Source organism: Kogia breviceps, chromosome 12 (genome assembly GCF_026419965.1).
Source record: "Kogia breviceps isolate mKogBre1 chromosome 12, mKogBre1 haplotype 1, whole genome shotgun sequence".
NCBI lineage: Eukaryota > Metazoa > Chordata > Mammalia > Artiodactyla > Physeteridae > Kogia > Kogia breviceps.
Genome location: NC_081321.1, coordinates 16853265 through 16870300, shown reverse-complemented (window position 1 = coordinate 16870300; position 17036 = coordinate 16853265). Strand labels below are relative to the sequence as shown.

General features: G+C 36.0%; 1 protein-coding gene across 23 annotated transcripts in view; it reads left to right on the top strand.

Moving 5' to 3' along the window:
- Positions 1–17036, top strand: part of C2CD5 (C2 calcium dependent domain containing 5) — an 82498-nt gene that overhangs the window by 41768 nt on the left and 23694 nt on the right. For all 23 annotated transcript variants that reach the window (XR_010835780.1, XR_010835779.1, XR_010835778.1 and 20 more), the window contains 4 exons: positions 3769–3883; positions 6626–6721; positions 9491–9682; positions 13719–13905. Coding sequence is in view for 20 of the 23 variants with exons in the window: in XM_059082185.2 (XP_058938168.1) it covers positions 3769–3883; positions 6626–6721; positions 9491–9682; positions 13719–13905 (590 nt within the window). In the remaining 3 variants the exon portion in view is untranslated. The remainder of the gene's footprint in view (positions 1–3768; positions 3884–6625; positions 6722–9490; positions 9683–13718; positions 13906–17036) is intronic.

Below are 17036 nucleotides of genomic sequence, written 5' to 3'. Positions count from 1 at the left end.
GCTATATAAAAATAGAACTAAATTGAACACTTTAGGTAGTCAGTGTTTCTTAGTTGCAAGTGTGTAATTGCCTAAAATCTCAAAGGGATTCAGTTTTATAAAAGCATGTTATGTTGAGTTGTTCACTTCTTTACTTTTTGAGATGTAAACTATTACTGTCATTTTAGGAATCTTTACCAGTGTCACCTGTACTTCAAAAACAAGATAAAATGCTAAAACGATGGCAAGATATCAAGCTATGGCCATGCTCTAGACAAGTAACAGTAGTAAAATGAATTGACTGTGGTGTCAACCCAGGCGTGAAGACATTACCCCTAAAAAAGGCATCAGTGAGGTATTGATCTAGAGCTCAGTTCATGCCTACAATTAAAAGGATATAGTAAAAGATTTGTGATACTAGCAATGAAGAGTTTCGACCCTTAGAAGAAAAACATAAAATAGTATGAAATATAGTTTGTATAAATAAATAACGTATAATATCTCCTAAAGTGATAATCTTTTTATAATTATAAATAATTCTATAGATTATTGGGAGGAGCATGGTATTTAAAGTGAAAATATTTTTTTCTTGACATCTCTGAAATGTTTATTTGCAACCCTCGCATCTCAGCTGTATATCCTTCAAGTGACCAGATTGTATCCAGTTTCATATATGGCATGTATAGTTGCCAGTAAATTTTTAAGCCAGACTCTTTGTTTTGCCTTTTATATAAGTATGGTAAATCCTTAGTTTTTACTTTTGTAGGGTGACTAAAACACTTCAGATTCACTAGTGTGTTTCCTGTAAGAAATGTAATTAGCTGTTTCTAAGCTTTAAAAATTCCGTTAATAGGGATTAAATACTATGATATTTCTGAATTTTCAGTGGTAATAAGTTAGGCTGAGTTATGATTACTACTTGAATTTTCTCTGGCTCATCTCTGGCATTAAGTATAAAATAGGCTTTGAAGATAAATATAATTTTTCTGTAATGTTAAGTAAATTGATTTATCCTAATTTTATCTTAATTAACCCCTAAATTTAATAGTCAAAAAGTTCCTTTGACTTCTTGCTTACAGTTGTCGGTAATTATTATTAATCCAATTACTAGTTTGTGATTAAGTGCTCCCTACTGTATGCTTGCCTTGCTTTCACCTAGAATCTAGGGCCATTACTTTCTGTAACCATTTCAGTGAGCTGCCATAGTTTTCAGTCTGTATTGTCACCTGATCCAAGCATGCGCCAAAACATCCACTGTTTCTGGCTCTTGTCTGCTGAATCTGCTTTGCAAAACCTTTCGTTCTTTGAGCTTTTGCTTTAGCCAAAAACCAAATTTAAGAAATTCTTCGGAGTGTGGACATATGCCATTTGCTTCGTTAGCCCCCCTGTTATGTAACTCTTTAGCTTTTATTAAGCTTGTAAATACTTTATTAAGTACAACAGTGGCATCCCCGTGTGTAATTGTGTGGCTCATGTGTCAAAATAAAGGCTGCTTGTGAACTTGTCGGAAGAGAATGAATGCTCTACTTGCGCTGCATTCAGCATTTTTTCTTGTTTGTTTGTTTGTTTTTTAAAATCAGCCACTTATTCTTTCATAGTGTTTGGTTTAATTATCTGATTATTTTATGTATTATACCAAGGTAAGTTTGATGTAAAAAAACTTTGTATTCTGTGTGGTTACATGTATCTCATAGTAATTATTATTACATATTTTTCCATTTAGGCATGCTGGCCTTTCTAAATAAATAGATCTTGAACTTAAAATAAGTAACTTCCTCCATTTTTCATTAATTTAAACGACAATATTGTGGATTACTTCCTGTAAAATTCCTTTTTAAAACAGAAAAGCTACCATGTATTACTTGCAGCAAGATGTAGGCAAACCTAATGTGAGAAACCTAAAAATGTAGTATACGATTATTTGGTTTAGCAAGTAATATTGTAAACTTCTGGAACGATTTAAAAAGTAAATAGCATGTTCTATTAAATTTTAGAAAGATTAGGCTTTTTATTTTACATAGTTTTTCAGGAAAATAATTATTTTCTAAACTGAGATATATTTCTCTTATTTGTGATATCTATTTTCAAAGAATCATAAGTACTTTGATAGATTGAGCAACTACTTGAATAATAGTTCATCTTATGATATAAAATTTCCCTATTAGGAAAGGATGATGTTAAATAGATATCCAAATTGGTCTGAAAACATGTATGTCCTAAAAAGAATGGATTTGAAAGTGTATTTGTGCTGTTGACGTCTACATGTCAGTTAGGAATATGAAGAATTTCTTTAACATAGTAGTGTATGTGCAAAATAGGGCCACCTAATTGTCTCACACACTTCTTAATTCATAATATTGATTGCTAACACCATATGGTAGTATTTTCTGTTTCTTTTCCTTCCTTATTTTATTTCGTACTCTGGTCTTTTCCTGAGTTTCCTGGAGTTTGCATTTCTTTCTTTTCTTCTGAAAGAAAGTTTTAGGGTAGCTCTGTATTGGATCCAAAACTTTAAATCAAGAACTGGCTGGCATCATTTGTAGTTCTGGCTTTTATCTCCCTCATTTCTCCCCTTTGCTGATCTCCTCCCTGTGGAGGAGATCATAGGAATGTGAGCTATACGAAGCCTTTTAACCTTTCTTTACTTTGCTGTCTTCAGTATTTCTCTAGTGAGTAGGATTCTACTTATTCTACTTAGTTTGAAAAATGTATTTGAAAACTGCATAAGTACTGAAATTCAAAAAAGAAGGCTTTTGGATTGTTTGATTTTCAGTCTTAATAGTTTCTTTTATGTGAAAAATTTACAGTAAGAACTTAGAATATTATTTAGAGTTGTTTTTTCTATTCCAAGTTGTTCCCAAACGGAATTGCCACAAAAAGAAACAAATTAGGATATGCTGATTATAGACCGTTTCTGTTTTTAACGTCTTTGCACTTAAAAAGTTACTATATATGCAGCTGCTGTTTGCCAGTAGTTTGCAGCTAAATGCAAGTGATTAAGAAGTATGTGTGACAGATGCTCCATCTATAATGCTCCATTACAAGCAATATTGGACTCCTGTATGGTAATAAAATGCAATTCTGTGATTCTAAAGCATTTTCTTAATGACAGAGCCATTTATGGAGTTATAGTGTTTATTTGAAATTTGTCCTTATATACATTAACCAGATTCTTTGTATTAATCTTTTAAATGTATTTGCTTTCCTTATTTTGCATTGGCCAGGCCCTTTATTTCTTGCCACTTTGCTTCAGGACCCACATCTCTTTAGAAGAATGGCTACAGATGGCTTTCTGCTTTTTAACATTGACAAATCTTTGCCTTGGAAAAAACCCAGAATATAGCGCATTATAAAAAATAGGTACCAGGAAGTGAAATCAGAATTTAAGTTAAATTTATGGATATGACTCATAAATGTATCCACTCAGTGAGGTGAGACATAGGATGTCCTTTTAGGTTAAGATTGGAATCTGGAAACTCTGGGTCTACCTTTCAAGTTGTATCAAATAAAATACATCCCTAAAGATGTCCCTTAAAGTAATAAAGCAAATAGAACTACGTGGTTTATTTTCTAGCAATCGAGTTTAAAAGGTTAAACTTTTTGAGAAGTAGCATTAAATTAAAATGTTAATAAGTTTTTTGAGAAGTAGCATTTTAAAGATGTGAAGTTTTAAAAACTGTTGTAGAATAGTACTTCTTTGCCTTCCAAAGTATGCTTATTTTAAACATTTCTTGTTCAAATAGACAACGTGCTATTGAGTAGTGAACTGATTTAAAATTTATTTTTCAGATGAACCAGAAACTCGAGATGCGTGGTGGGCAGAAATCAGACAAGAAATAAAATCACATGCCAAAGCATTAGGCTGTCATGCTGTAGTGGGCTACAGTGAATCAACTAGCATCTGGTAAATGAAAACAACTTGATTTTCTAGATGCTGTCAGTTACAGATTGTCAAGGGGGAAAGCTTTATGCAGATACAGGGAAAAGAAAAATAGTGGAGTGGTCCAGGAGCACGGGCTTTTTTAGAGTACATCACACAGAGGTTCATACGCCATTTTTGCTACTTAATTAATGTGAAACTTTGGGAAAGTTACTCTCCTCCTGTGAGCCTCAGTTTGTACACTGAAGTGGAGATAATAACTGCCTATCAGTTAAGGTTATTGAGGGATTAAGTGAGAATATAATACTGGCACATAGCAAGTATTAACTCTAGGTCTACTTTATTCTAGTTCGTGGCTCCACTAACTCCTTCCTCTGGGATTTTGGAACCCTTGATCTATTGTAAATGAACTTGCCATGTGTCTTTAAAGTTCATTGTAAACTCTTTCTGCCTTCTTTTACTAACTGTAACTTAACTTTCTCCTGCCAACAAATCATCCCTTCTAACTCTACCCAGTTAGGAAGGGACTTCCATATTCTTAGTTCTCACTCCACGTTTCTCCTGCCTTTCATTTGGGCAGGCTCTCCTCCCTAAAGTCCATGCCATTCCACAGTTCAGAATTTTCTACCTCCAAAACTTTCTTCTGCCTTGTTCATTACTGCTTGGCCCATCTCCTCCAGTTAAACAAGGTTATCTCCCTTCTAACAGCCTGGCATTGTACTTTCTCATTCTCAAATCCTCTATCCTCACGTGACTTTCAGCCTTACTTTGGACCTCATTGTCGCTTGAAACTGCTTCTCTTTAAAAATTTGAAACCATAAAATTTCCCTCTTGGATCACAACTTAATATTTTTCCACCCAAATATTTTCCCACGGATCCCATTTGCTCATTTACACCTAGCTTGTTTTGACCCTTATCCTAACCAAGAGTTTTCCCAGTTCCTTACATAGGTTCTTACTTTACTTGCTATCTGCCATCCTTGAACCCCTACTTTCCACTCGTTCAGAAGTTTGTAGTGGATATCATCTAGAAACTTTTTGACCTTCTGCTGTCTTATTTTTCCACCTTGTGTTGGATAATTCTTACTGCCAGCTATTACATGGATAACTCTCTTGTGGTGGTGGTGGTCATTTTTGTTGGAGAAAAAATGATTAGACTGTAGTAAATGAGGATGTCACAGAGCCATGCTGTTTCATTTTCTGAGGACCCTTTCTTTTCCTTTGCAGACCACGTATTATACCCTTGAACTGCTGTATTCCCATAGTAGCTGTTCTACTTCTGTTAAACTGCTAACTTTGTTATGCTTATCCTGCCTTACTCCCCAGGAGGTAGTCTTGCTTATTCATGGATTTCATGTCATGCACTCTCCGGTCATAGGGATATGGTTTTAAAAGACATAGTTCTTGCCATCAGATTCACATTCTCCTGGAGAATTATGACAAGTATAATATGTTTTATGATAGAGATATCCTAGGATGCTTTAGGATCTCAGAAGGCTGGAGGTTAGAAGTAGGATTGGAAGAAAGTGTTAATGAAGTAACTGAAGCTTGAACTGAATCTTGGGAGATGAGCATGAGTTATATCAATGAAGAGAAAAGGCATAGGGAGGGTTTTCAAGGCGAAAAGACTAGCATGTGGAGAAGGCCGGAGGTGTAGATCAGTGGCTGGAGATAAATCACAGTTGCAGGAGTCTATAGAAATGAGGTCAATTAATTTACTTAGAAGTTTGCATTTACCTGATACAAACTTCTCCTTTCCCTCTAGACCTCAAAATATCTTTGTCTTTAATCCTGTCTTTACTAGTTTTTTCTGTTCTAACCCGTCCTACTTACTATTATTGGATTCAGTTCCCTGAAACACATACCTTGAAATGCGTGCCTGCTCTTGTAGCTCCTTGATTTGGCGCCTTCTGTGGCTCCCCGTTACTTTTTCTGACATTCTCAGTGCCCACTTAAACATTGTAAGCCTGGCCTCTTACAGATCAAGTGACCATTTCTTTTATATCCTTTCTTCTGGTCCATTTACTCTTTGTTTCCAGCATTTCGTCCCTAGGCTGCTACTTTTCTCATTAGCTTTGGGTGATCTCATTCCAGAATTATGTTGACTGTTTAATTTTTTGGCTTTAAAGCTGGGTGGTATGTAATCAAGAGTTTCAAAGAATTCTTTTGAAAATCAGTTTTTATCATACATATAATGATGTAGCATAAGCTCTGTTTATTTTGTATGTTATTTGTTTCAGATATCTTTTTATTAAGTTTGAATTAAGCTATAACAATATAGATATTTACATAGTTGTGCTTTTAGAATAATTTTAATAAAATTCAATATACATTAAAGAGTATTTTAATACAGTTTGATGGGTTATTGCTGGATTCAGCAATATAGTTTATTACCACCTTTATTTTGAAACATTCCAGTCTTTATCAGCTTTACCATATTTTAAAGTAATCACACTGCTATATTTAAAATAAAATTCCTTTCCATGGAAAAATAAAAAACAAACAAAATAAAGGAATCAATTGTCATTAATATTATGCTTTATCTTTTACAATTTTTAAATAAGAAAGAATTCTTATCCTTTCCATTTTAACAATATTACCTCTGTTTTCTATTCTAGGTTTAGGAGGTAATCCTGTGATATTAATATTTAGTAGAGTCTAACTTTAAATTTAAATTGTCACCCTTGTAATCACTTTGATATTTAACTTTTTCCAAAGTTAGATTCCCTGAAAATGTTAACTTGTTTATGTTTTTTTCTTTTGTAGTGAAGAGGTCTGTATTTTATCTGCATCCGGCACAGCAGCTGTACTGAACCCTAGATTTCTGCAGGATGGCACCGTGGAGGGCTGTTTGGAACAGAGGTTGTCATGACAGCCTGGTTTATTTTCCTTAAGGGCAGAGAAGGGAGAGGTTGACTTTCTTCCTCTCAGAGCTGGGCTAGTCCTTCTCTATGAGGGTGGGTTATAGCCGTGCAATTTTGAAATCAGGACCAGGCACTTTACTGATTTTTACTTAATCCATAGCAACAAAGAAGTGTTGGGCTCTGCACTGTATGACACATCATTATTTCTAATATTGTGATAATGACACATATGATTACCAATTGAAGGATTTCAAGTATACATTTTTTTGTTTGCTATAGTGTAGAAATAATTTATTTTATTTGAGTTTTCTCTTCCTTTCCTTTTCCTTTCTCTAACCTCCAAAACAGGAAAAGGTCATGAAACAATTTTCATAAAATTCTTAATTTACAAAACAAACAAAACACTATGTTATCCGAAAATTATGTATAAAAGCTTCAATTATGTTATAAAAGCTTCATGAAATATAACTAATATATGTGGAAAAGAAAGTAAAAATGATAGCATTAGATAAAATGAGATTACTTTTTGGTTTATTTGATTATTGGTCTCTTTAATGTTAGCTTCCATAAACGTCATAAGAACGATGAAGTTATCAAATATATATACAAAAAGCTATTAGTTTGGTACCAGAGTTTGCCCAAATAATATAAATTTTAAATACCCCTTTCCCTACACTATGCATATTTATTTTCCCCTAGTATTAATGTATTAGTGTATATTAAGGAAGAAAACAAAAAACATTCTGTATATGATCAAATTTAGTATAAATTTGCAAGTCTCTGTGTAGCAAAGAAAGATATGCTAGCTCTGGTAGGCACACAGAAGACCTTGGCAGTTTCTTCTTTTGTTAGTATTAAAAATGGGTTTTGACCATAATATATTTCTGAGCATTAAAAGTCATGGTAAATAGGAAAGTGGAGGTGGGACATTGTGAAGTATATTGAACAATTGGAATATTCCTTTGAGAAAACTGACTTTGCCAGTGAGTTGTCCCAGTCCTGTCATATAGTTCTCACCCGTGTCAATAGATTCCATTCTTCACTAGATAGAAGCCTAATTAAACAAACAACCTTTCCCATCCAGCTTGGTGGTTTCAGTATTGTGGCTTGGATGGACACAGTGAGCTCTCTCAAATGGCAGTCTGATGCAACAGATAACCATCCCTACTTGTAAAAGAGGAAAATGTCTTTTTCTTTCTGCTGTGAAATTATTAGTGCTTACTAGAGAAAATTTGAAAAATTTAGGAGAGTAGAAGGAAGAAAAAAATTCCCTAGGGTATGAGTATTCATAGATAATACCTTTTGTACATTTCATATTTCAAATGCTTTCATAAATTTTAGCACTTTTATTTTTTATGCCTTATGATGTTACACCACTTATCTTCAAATTTCTGTGAGGTGTTTTAGTTAAAAATTGCCCGTTTTCATTCTGTGTCCCCTTGTAACACATGGGCTTTGGATTCAAACAAACTGGCATAAAAATCTGAGGTCTGCTACTTAGTACTTCGTGTGACTGAGTAAGTTACTTAATATCTCAGCTTGGTTTCAGGCCAAGTGGAACTAGTTTTTGTTGCTCTCTGTTGGGTGTTATATTACAGGGGGTGAGTATTTAGCTATAGTTTTCTTACTTAATCTTCAAAAAAAACAAAAAAGACCCTTTCTAGGTAGATATTGTTGTTGCACTTTTATAGAGGAGGCTCTGAGAGGTTAAATGACTTGCTCAGAGTCACACGGCTCTGCCCAGAGCTCTCTGATTCCCCTGTTACTTCTGATAGGCGAGAATGCCATCTCAACAGTAAAAGAATAATATCTGGGAGAAACTTAATTTGATTTAGAGGGTTATTGTGAAAATTCAGTGAAATAATTAGTACAAAGAATCTACAGAAAGCCTGACTCCTGGTAGGTGTTGTATGAGTTTTCTTTTCCCTTTTTAATGTGTCTACTTGCCAAATTTCAACTTTTAAAGGGTTGCTTTAGATGAAAGGGATTTGAGGACCCACATCTTACCAGAGCCATAGAAGATATGGCTGTGTGAAAGCTGGGATTTCTCCATGGAGCTTCCCTCTGTTTCCCTTGCTGTTCTCCTCATTTCCTCATATTTAATGACTGAATATATAATCATTCTAAAATGATTTCATAAACAGCACAGTACAACAGACATTTTACAATGAATGGGGAGGTTGTGGGTTGTTCATTTGTGCTTTATGTATGATGGATATTCATTTCTGAAACACAGGTGTTTTGGTTTCGCAGAAATGCTAAAACAGACATCATAAATTAGAAACTTTAGAGTATGCCTAGCTTTAACTTACATTATTTCCTCTTAAATAGATTTGTTTTTAACCATAGATTTTTTTTCAAATTGTTAGGTTGGTTAAAAAGTTTTCTTAGGAATTATTTTGTGATTTTATTTGTGTTATCTTTGTCACACAGTAGAAAAACGTCATGCTTATTGTCTAGCCATTTGTTTTTATGTTGTATCCCAAAGGAAAAACCATTGGAATGATAGTGGTTTTTGTCAGGTGATAAGTCATCAAACATAAGAATTGATGCAAAATGACTCTACTTGTATAAGCCTCTTCTTTCATAGCACAGTGCATGGTTCTGATTTCCTGGTCATTTCTTATCAGTCATAGTGGTACTTACTATGGTTGAACTTGTGGTGTAGTTTGTATACAAGTATTGGATATGTAATATATGTTTTTGAAAAAATGCATAGAATTTTCAAGAATACCTTTTTTTTTTTCCCTTAATGTATTCTTAATAGGCTAGAAGAAAATTTGCCTGCAGGCTGTGGATTTTGCCATATACCATATGATGAACTGAATATGCCATTTCCAGCTCATCTCACATATTGCTATAACTGCAGGAAACAAAAAGTTCCTGATGTTCTCTTTACAACTATAGACCTCCCAGTGGATGCAGCAGTTATTGGAAAAGGTTGTCTCATTCAAGCAAGGTATGTTTGTGAAGACGGTATTTGGCGTCCTTGAAGGAGTATAGGGTATGGAGTCAAATAGACGTATTTTCAAATATCTGCTCCTTCCTACCTGTGTGATCCTGGGTGGGCTTGGCAATTCTATCTGAACCTCTTATTTTACTGTATGGAAAATATGGAGGAAAAATATCCTGTTTATGAAACTCACATAAGTTTGTATGCAAAAGCAGTTTTTTTGTTGTTGTTGTTTGGGTTTTTTTTTTTGTGGTACGTGGGCCTCTCACTGTTGTGGCCTCTCCCGTTGTGGAGCACAGGCTCCGGACGTGCAGGCTCAGCGGCCATGGCTCACGGGCCCAGCCGCTCCGCGGCATGTGGGATCTTCCCAGACCAGGGAACGAACCCTGTCCCCTGCATTGGCAGGCATACTCTCAACCACTGCGCCACCAGGGAAGCCCCAAAAGCAATTTTAAACAGTGAAATTCTGTACAAGTGTGTATTATTATGAGGATTATTAATAAACCTGTTGCAGGCTGGGAGTGTGACTCAGTATGCTTTAATGACATTAAATATCTAATACATTGTGGAAATTGACTTTTTCGTCTTTTTAAGAACAGTGCTCTGTGGTGTTTCCTTTACAACTTCAGTTAGCTGTTAAGAGTTCCTTTTAAAGTGTACTGGAATAGGAAATGCTAAATTGTGGTTGGCACACAGGAAACAGCTGCAGCTATCTATGTCACCAACAACTGCCAGGCTACCAAATCCATTGAGCATTTCTGTCCTCATTTTACTTAACATCTCAGCAATAATCACACACTTGATCATTTTCTCCTTCTTGAAACTTTTGACTTGACAGTGCCACACCTCCTCCTTTTTCCTACCTTTATGTATAGTCTTCAGTTTCCTTGTTGATTCCTCCTCATTTCTTGTTCCCTGAGAGCCGTGAGTTTGGACCCCCTTTCAAAGCTCTCTCCCTAGTTGAACTCATCAACTCCTATAGGTCTGTATGCTGTCTGTAAGTCTAGGACTCCAAAATTTATAGCTCTAGTCCAGAACTTTCTTCTGAGTTTCAGACCCATATACTTTCCTGTCTGCTTTACACATCATTTTCTTAGGCTTCTCATACTTGTTCCAAGTTGAACTGCTGATTTTCTCCATTTCTTTCATATTGGTCTTTTCTGTTTTAATAAGTGATACTTGCTCTGTCTAGTTCTTTCTTCCAGATATGGTATTCTACTCCCCATATCAAAGTTATTACAAAGGCATGTTACATCTTCTTCTAAAGTATGTTTCTAATCCATTTACTTTTGCTTTCATTCCCTGTTGCCTCTTAGACCTTCCATTTAGGATTGTTTTTCTTTTGCTTGAGTTATCTCCTTGAGTATTTTTTTTGGTGGATCTGCTGGTGGTGAACTGTCTATTTTTACTTGTCTGAAAATGAGTCTATTTTATCTTTAAAAGATATTTTGGGCTGGCAGTTATTTTCTTTAAGCACACTGAAGATACCCTTCCACTGCCTTCTGGCTTTCATTGCGACTGTTGAGAAATAACCTATTAGGCAAAATGTTGTTCCTTTGAACTTTGTCTATTTTTTCCCCTCAGGCTGTGTGTGAGCTATTTTATTTGTCTTTGGTTTTATGCAGTTTCCCTATGAAGTGTTAGGTATGGAGTTTTCTTTATCCTAATTGTTATATCTTGGGCTTCTTGAATCTGTAGATTGGTGTCTTTCATGAATTTAAAAAAAAATTTAGATTAGTTCTGTGTTTCATCTGTTCTCTCTTCTTCATACTCCAATTAAATTATGTTAGACCTTTTCACTGCCTCCTCTTTGTTATTTTCTTGTCTTATGTTTTTTAATCTTTTTGTTTCTTTATGTTATATTTTGGATATTTTCTTATTTATCTTTCAATTCTTTAATTTTCTCTTCAGCTGTCTTTAATATGCTATTACACCTAATAGGGTTTTAAAATTTTTGATCATCTATTTTTATTCCCAGAAGTTTTATTTTGTTCTTTTTCAAATATATCATATACTATAGTCTATGATTGATTCTGTAACTGATGATTTTAATATCTAAAATCTTTTTTTTCTGTTGTTTCTGCTGGCTATTGTTCATTGTCTTTTACTTGCTTTGACTCACAGAAAGTTGCAAAAATTGTATAGAGTCCTGTGTAACCTTCAGTGAGCTTCCCCCATTGGTGACATCTCATACAGCTGTAGTATAGTATCAGCTAGGAAATTGACATTGTTATAATACTGTTAACTATGCTACAGACCTTATTCAGTTTTACACTTTTTAAAACTTGCATTCATTTATGTATTTGTGTGTGTGTGTGTGTGTGTGTATATATATATATATATATATATATATATATATATATATATATATATATATATATATAGGTCTGTGCAGTTTTATCCCATGAATAGATTTGTGTAAACCACCACCGCAGTCAAGATACAGAACTGTCCCACCACCACAAAAGAATTTCTTTATGCTACCTCCTTATGTTTGTACCCTGCATTGCTCCTTGCCCTGGTCCTGTGATGTTTTTAGGAAGATTTTTAAATATATAGTTTATTCAGGTTTTTTTTTTCTGTTTTAGGTAAGAGGGGATTAGTCTTCATCAGCAGTTCTCAGAGTGTGGTACCTAGACCAACAGCATCACCATCTTTGGGGGACTGTATAGAAATGCAAATTCTCAGGTCACATGCCAGACCTGTTGAATCGGAAACTCTGGGGATGGTAATTGTTTTTTTAACAAGCCCTCCAGGTGGTTCTGATGCAAGGCAGAGTTTGAGAACTATTGGCCTAAATAGCCTGGCTTGCCAGTTTGGGGAAATTTCCTTCATCTTCACAGCTACCTTTTTTAGTCCAAGCTCTCATTGTCTCTTACCTAAATTTAAGCCTCTTGTCTGCCATCCCCACATCGGTTCTCTTATCTTTACTCCATTCTCTGTGTAGCAGTATAAACGATGTCCTAGAATATACTTTGGGTCGTGTTACTACGTAAAACCTATGTGGGGGTTCCCAATGCTGGCAGAATAAAATCAGACTCCTCACCATGACCTGAAGCCCCTAACATGCTCATGCCCATGATTCACTGCACCCTCATCTGTGCTACCCTCACCCTTGCTCACTTCACTTGGCCTACACTGGTCTTCTTTTGTTTCTTCTAATATGCCAGCTCCATTCCGTCATTGTCTTTTTCCAGCGTTCCCAATTCCATTGTGCTTTTAAGATCCCAGCCAGTTCAGGTGTCATCTCTGCTGTGAGGCCTTATGTCGAGTTATTCTCACTTTTCTTCACCTGGTTTATTTTCTGCACAGACTGGATTCTTTTTTTTTTTTTTTTTTTTTTTTTTTTTGCGGTATGCGGGCCTCTCACTGTTGTGGCCTCTCCCGTTGCAGAGCACAGGCTCAGCAGCTCAGCAGCCATGGCTCACAGACCTAGCCCCTCTGTGGTATGTGGGATCTTCCTGTGTCCCCTGCATCGGCAGGCAGACTCTCAACCACTGCGCCACCAGGGAAGCCCCAGACTGGATTCTTAAGCATTATCTGTGGTTGCTTTGTTTCTTTGTTTATTCCTACTCCCCTCCCCTCTGCCCCCACTGGAATATAAGCATGAACAGGGACTTAGTTTTATTCATTGATCAGAGCTCACCACCTAGAACAGTGCCTGGCACATGGTGTATACTCAAGTAGGCTTTGTATTCTTCTAATGAGTAAATTAAGTTTTTTCCTTTGCTATCCACCCATTATATGATCACAGGGAGTTATGAAACCTAAGATGCAAAATTATATTCTCTAGTGATTTTGATCAGTATTTCATTTCTAGAGATTTTGAGATTTTTTTTTCCTTTTTATTCAAATAGGACTTTTAGCAAAAGTATATGCAGTGAAAAAAATGGCAGGAAAGATTATTGTTAAAACTTAAGAAGGCTGTTTGAAACAAGTAAATGTTTTATCAAGCACACTTTTAGAAACTTTTAAAAAATTGGACATTTCTTAAGATTGTACCAAGAACACTCTCCACTGACTAAATTATTTTCCTTGACAGGTTGTGTCGCTTAAAAAAGAAGGCACAAGCAGAAGCAAATGCCACAGCTATCAGTAATCTGTTGCCATTTATGGAATATGAAGTGCATACTCAGCTAATGAATAAACTAAAACTCAAAGGAATGAATGCTTTATTTGGACTGAGAATTCAGATCTCAGTGGGTGAAAATATGTTGATGGGCTTAGCGGTGAGTTTTGATGTTTTGGTTTTGTTTTGTGATTCCTGTAGCTGTAGATTCTGTTTTATGTGATTCAAAGAGTCTCCTAAAAAGACTTATCTAAAGATCTGGCATTAAGGCTTTTAAGACTTTAGGGACATTATAAGAAGTAAAAAAAAATATCTAGTGATAGGCTTTCAAATGTTTTTATAAGATTATTATTTGAAATTAAATTAATAAACTATTATATAAATTTATTTATATTTATACTATTATTATATTTTTGTATTCTGATCATAATTCCTATGGTCACATTTCTAAGAATTGCCATGTTTAGCTTGTTTGTAAGTTGGCCACCACCGTTCTGGACTTTATTATTGTTTGTACATTGCTAAAACACGGTTTCTCCTTCTTGGCACTGTTGACATTTGGGGCTGGATAACTCTGTTATATGGAGCTGTCTTGTTCATTGTAGGATGTTTAGCAGCATCCCTGGCCTCTGTCCACTAGATGCTAACAGCTTCCCTGCAGTGTGACAACCAAAACTGTCCCCAGACGTTACCAGATGTCCTTTGGGGGACAAAATCACTCCTGAGTGGGGAGGACCACTGTGCTAAAAGAATCTTTAGTTTTTTGTTTTTGTTTTTTTTTGTGTGGTACGCGGGCCTCTCACTGTTGTGGCCTCTCCCGTTGCGGAGCACAGGCTCCGGATGCGCAGGCTCAGCGGCCATGGCTCACGGGCCCAGCCGCTCCGCGGCACGTGGGATCCTCCCGGACCAGGGCACAAACCCGTGTCCCCTGCATCGGCAGGTGGATTCCCAACCACTGCGCCACCAGGGAAGCCCGAATCTTTAGTTTTAATGGAGAAAATCAATACATGAGAGACATGTGCACCAGTGCTTAGCAGTGGAATGTGCAATAAAATACGTGTGTTTCTGAAGTGCTAATAAATTGTGAGGCATTGAAAGCTAAGATAAAGATCTTAGCTTCATGTTCACCTTGGCTTATTAGAAAATAAGTTCTGACTAGAAAGTTATCAGTGGGGAAAGTGAGAACTGCCTTTTTAAGTAGCCTGAGACCCAGAGAACTAGATACCTGCAAAATATTTATGGAAATTCTCCCATATTCTCCACACTTTGCCAGCCAGAATTTTTGTCTATGTCACCAGTACTTTTCAAATTGGAATTCTCTGTCATCTTTCTGAGACATGCATAGAAATTTAATTTTAAGAAATTTATGGCGGACTTCCGGGGTGCTTCAGTGGGTAAGACTCCGCACTCCCAATGCACGGGGCCCAGGTTTGATCCCTGGTTGGGGAACTAGATCCCATGTGCCACACTAAGATGTCAGCATGCCGCAACGAAGACTCAACTGCAGCCAAAATAAATAAATAAATAAAAGAAATTTATGGAATTTGGTTTCTTTTTCTCAGTATGCATTTGTAGATAAAATACTAAATTGTTTCCTGCTTCACCTGTTCTTTCTATAAAGGCAAATATGCAAATTTCTGTATGTAGGGGATAATTGTGTGTTGATGATTAATTAGGAAATCTCACTTTTTTAACAAGAGGAATTTGCAGTGATTAATAAAGGTAATATGATTCATATTAAAATACTTGATATTTAGATTAACTTGGGGAAAAGAGTGTTCTTTATAATTCATCCATCTAAAAACTCACAAGCTTAGCGAGGGCATAACATAAATGTGTAGTCAGGCTGAATACAGAACTGTAGTTATTGGTGTGTGTCTTGGGAACTAAGCTTGGTTTAGATTCAGAAGTTTAAAGAACATTGTGCCAATTGTAGCAAACACTTTTGATGGTTGAGCCCCAGGAAACTAGTTTGTGACCCTGGTATAATTCTTCAATGCCTGCCTCAAATACCGCCTTTTTTGATTCTTACTAATCTTTTCTTCTTGATCACTAGTGACACTCATTATAACTGTTTGAGCTTTTGATCTTTGTGCTGTTTTAGCCTGTGCAGTTAAATCTCAGGGTCCCAAGAGTAGCCTCCATGATAGCTAATCTCTGACGAGTGCCTCCTGCGTGTCCGGCACTGGGCTGCTCCAGAAAGAATGTAATATTATCTTCACTTTATAAGACGAGGAAACGGATGCTGTGATAGGTTGAGACTTGTCCAGAGTGATATGGTTATATGTACCGGAACTCAGTTTCAAACCCAGGCCTGTCTAATTCCGGAGTTTGTGTTCTCAGCCATCCTGGGCTGTTGCCTCATTAGTGAATGCAGTTAAGAAAGTGTTAAGAGATGGGGCCCTATGGCGCAGAAGGCGTTCTGAGCTTGAGCATCAGAGACTGGGTGGTGAGTGCAGTCATGGACACATGAACAACCCGGGAGAAAGAGCTTCTGGGGATCAATTTCATCTGCTGCACAGACTTCATCATAGAGTACTATACCCTTTCTAGGAAAGACTTTTACAAAATTGGCAACTGTGTAATAACAATAACAACAACAACTCTTACAATTCAAAATATGCAAATATCCAGAGTTAAAAGAATTCTTTTCTCCATTCCACTCCTTTGATGTTAACAATTTGATGTTTGTACTTTTATACATTTTTTTTTTGCTTTGCTTTACTTACAGAAGCATATTTAAACATAAATGCACATAGGTGTGTGTGTGCATGTGTGTGTTTTATCTTGTTTTGTATTTCCCCTAATAATTTTTCAGTACTAATGGCATGTAGTACTGTTACAAAGTCACAGTTTAGTAGTAATTTAATTAAATATTTAAAATAAGTCTGTATCAAGTTTTCTCTCTTGGTGATTATGGAGGCAGGATGGTATAGTGGAAAGTTCTTGGTATTTGGAGTCGGAAACAGATTCAAGTCTCTTCCCCACATTTATTGACAGTGTGATCTTGAGTAAGTTTCCTATCCTTTCTGAACTGTTTCTTTACTTGCTTTGCATGTTTCCCTTTTACTTTTGCCACTTGAAATGTAAACTCCTCATTCATGAAAAATTTTCTTTTTAGCAACTTTCAGTCATATTTTTATAAGCTGTTTTTTCAGTGCAGTTTTTTACAATCATAACAAAAAACTTTAAAGTCCAGTTGGGTGTGCAGTGAAAAGTCAATCATCCTTTCACTGCTGTCCCCGACCTACCCAGAGTTCTTGCTGGAAGTAATCAACCCGTTACCAGTTC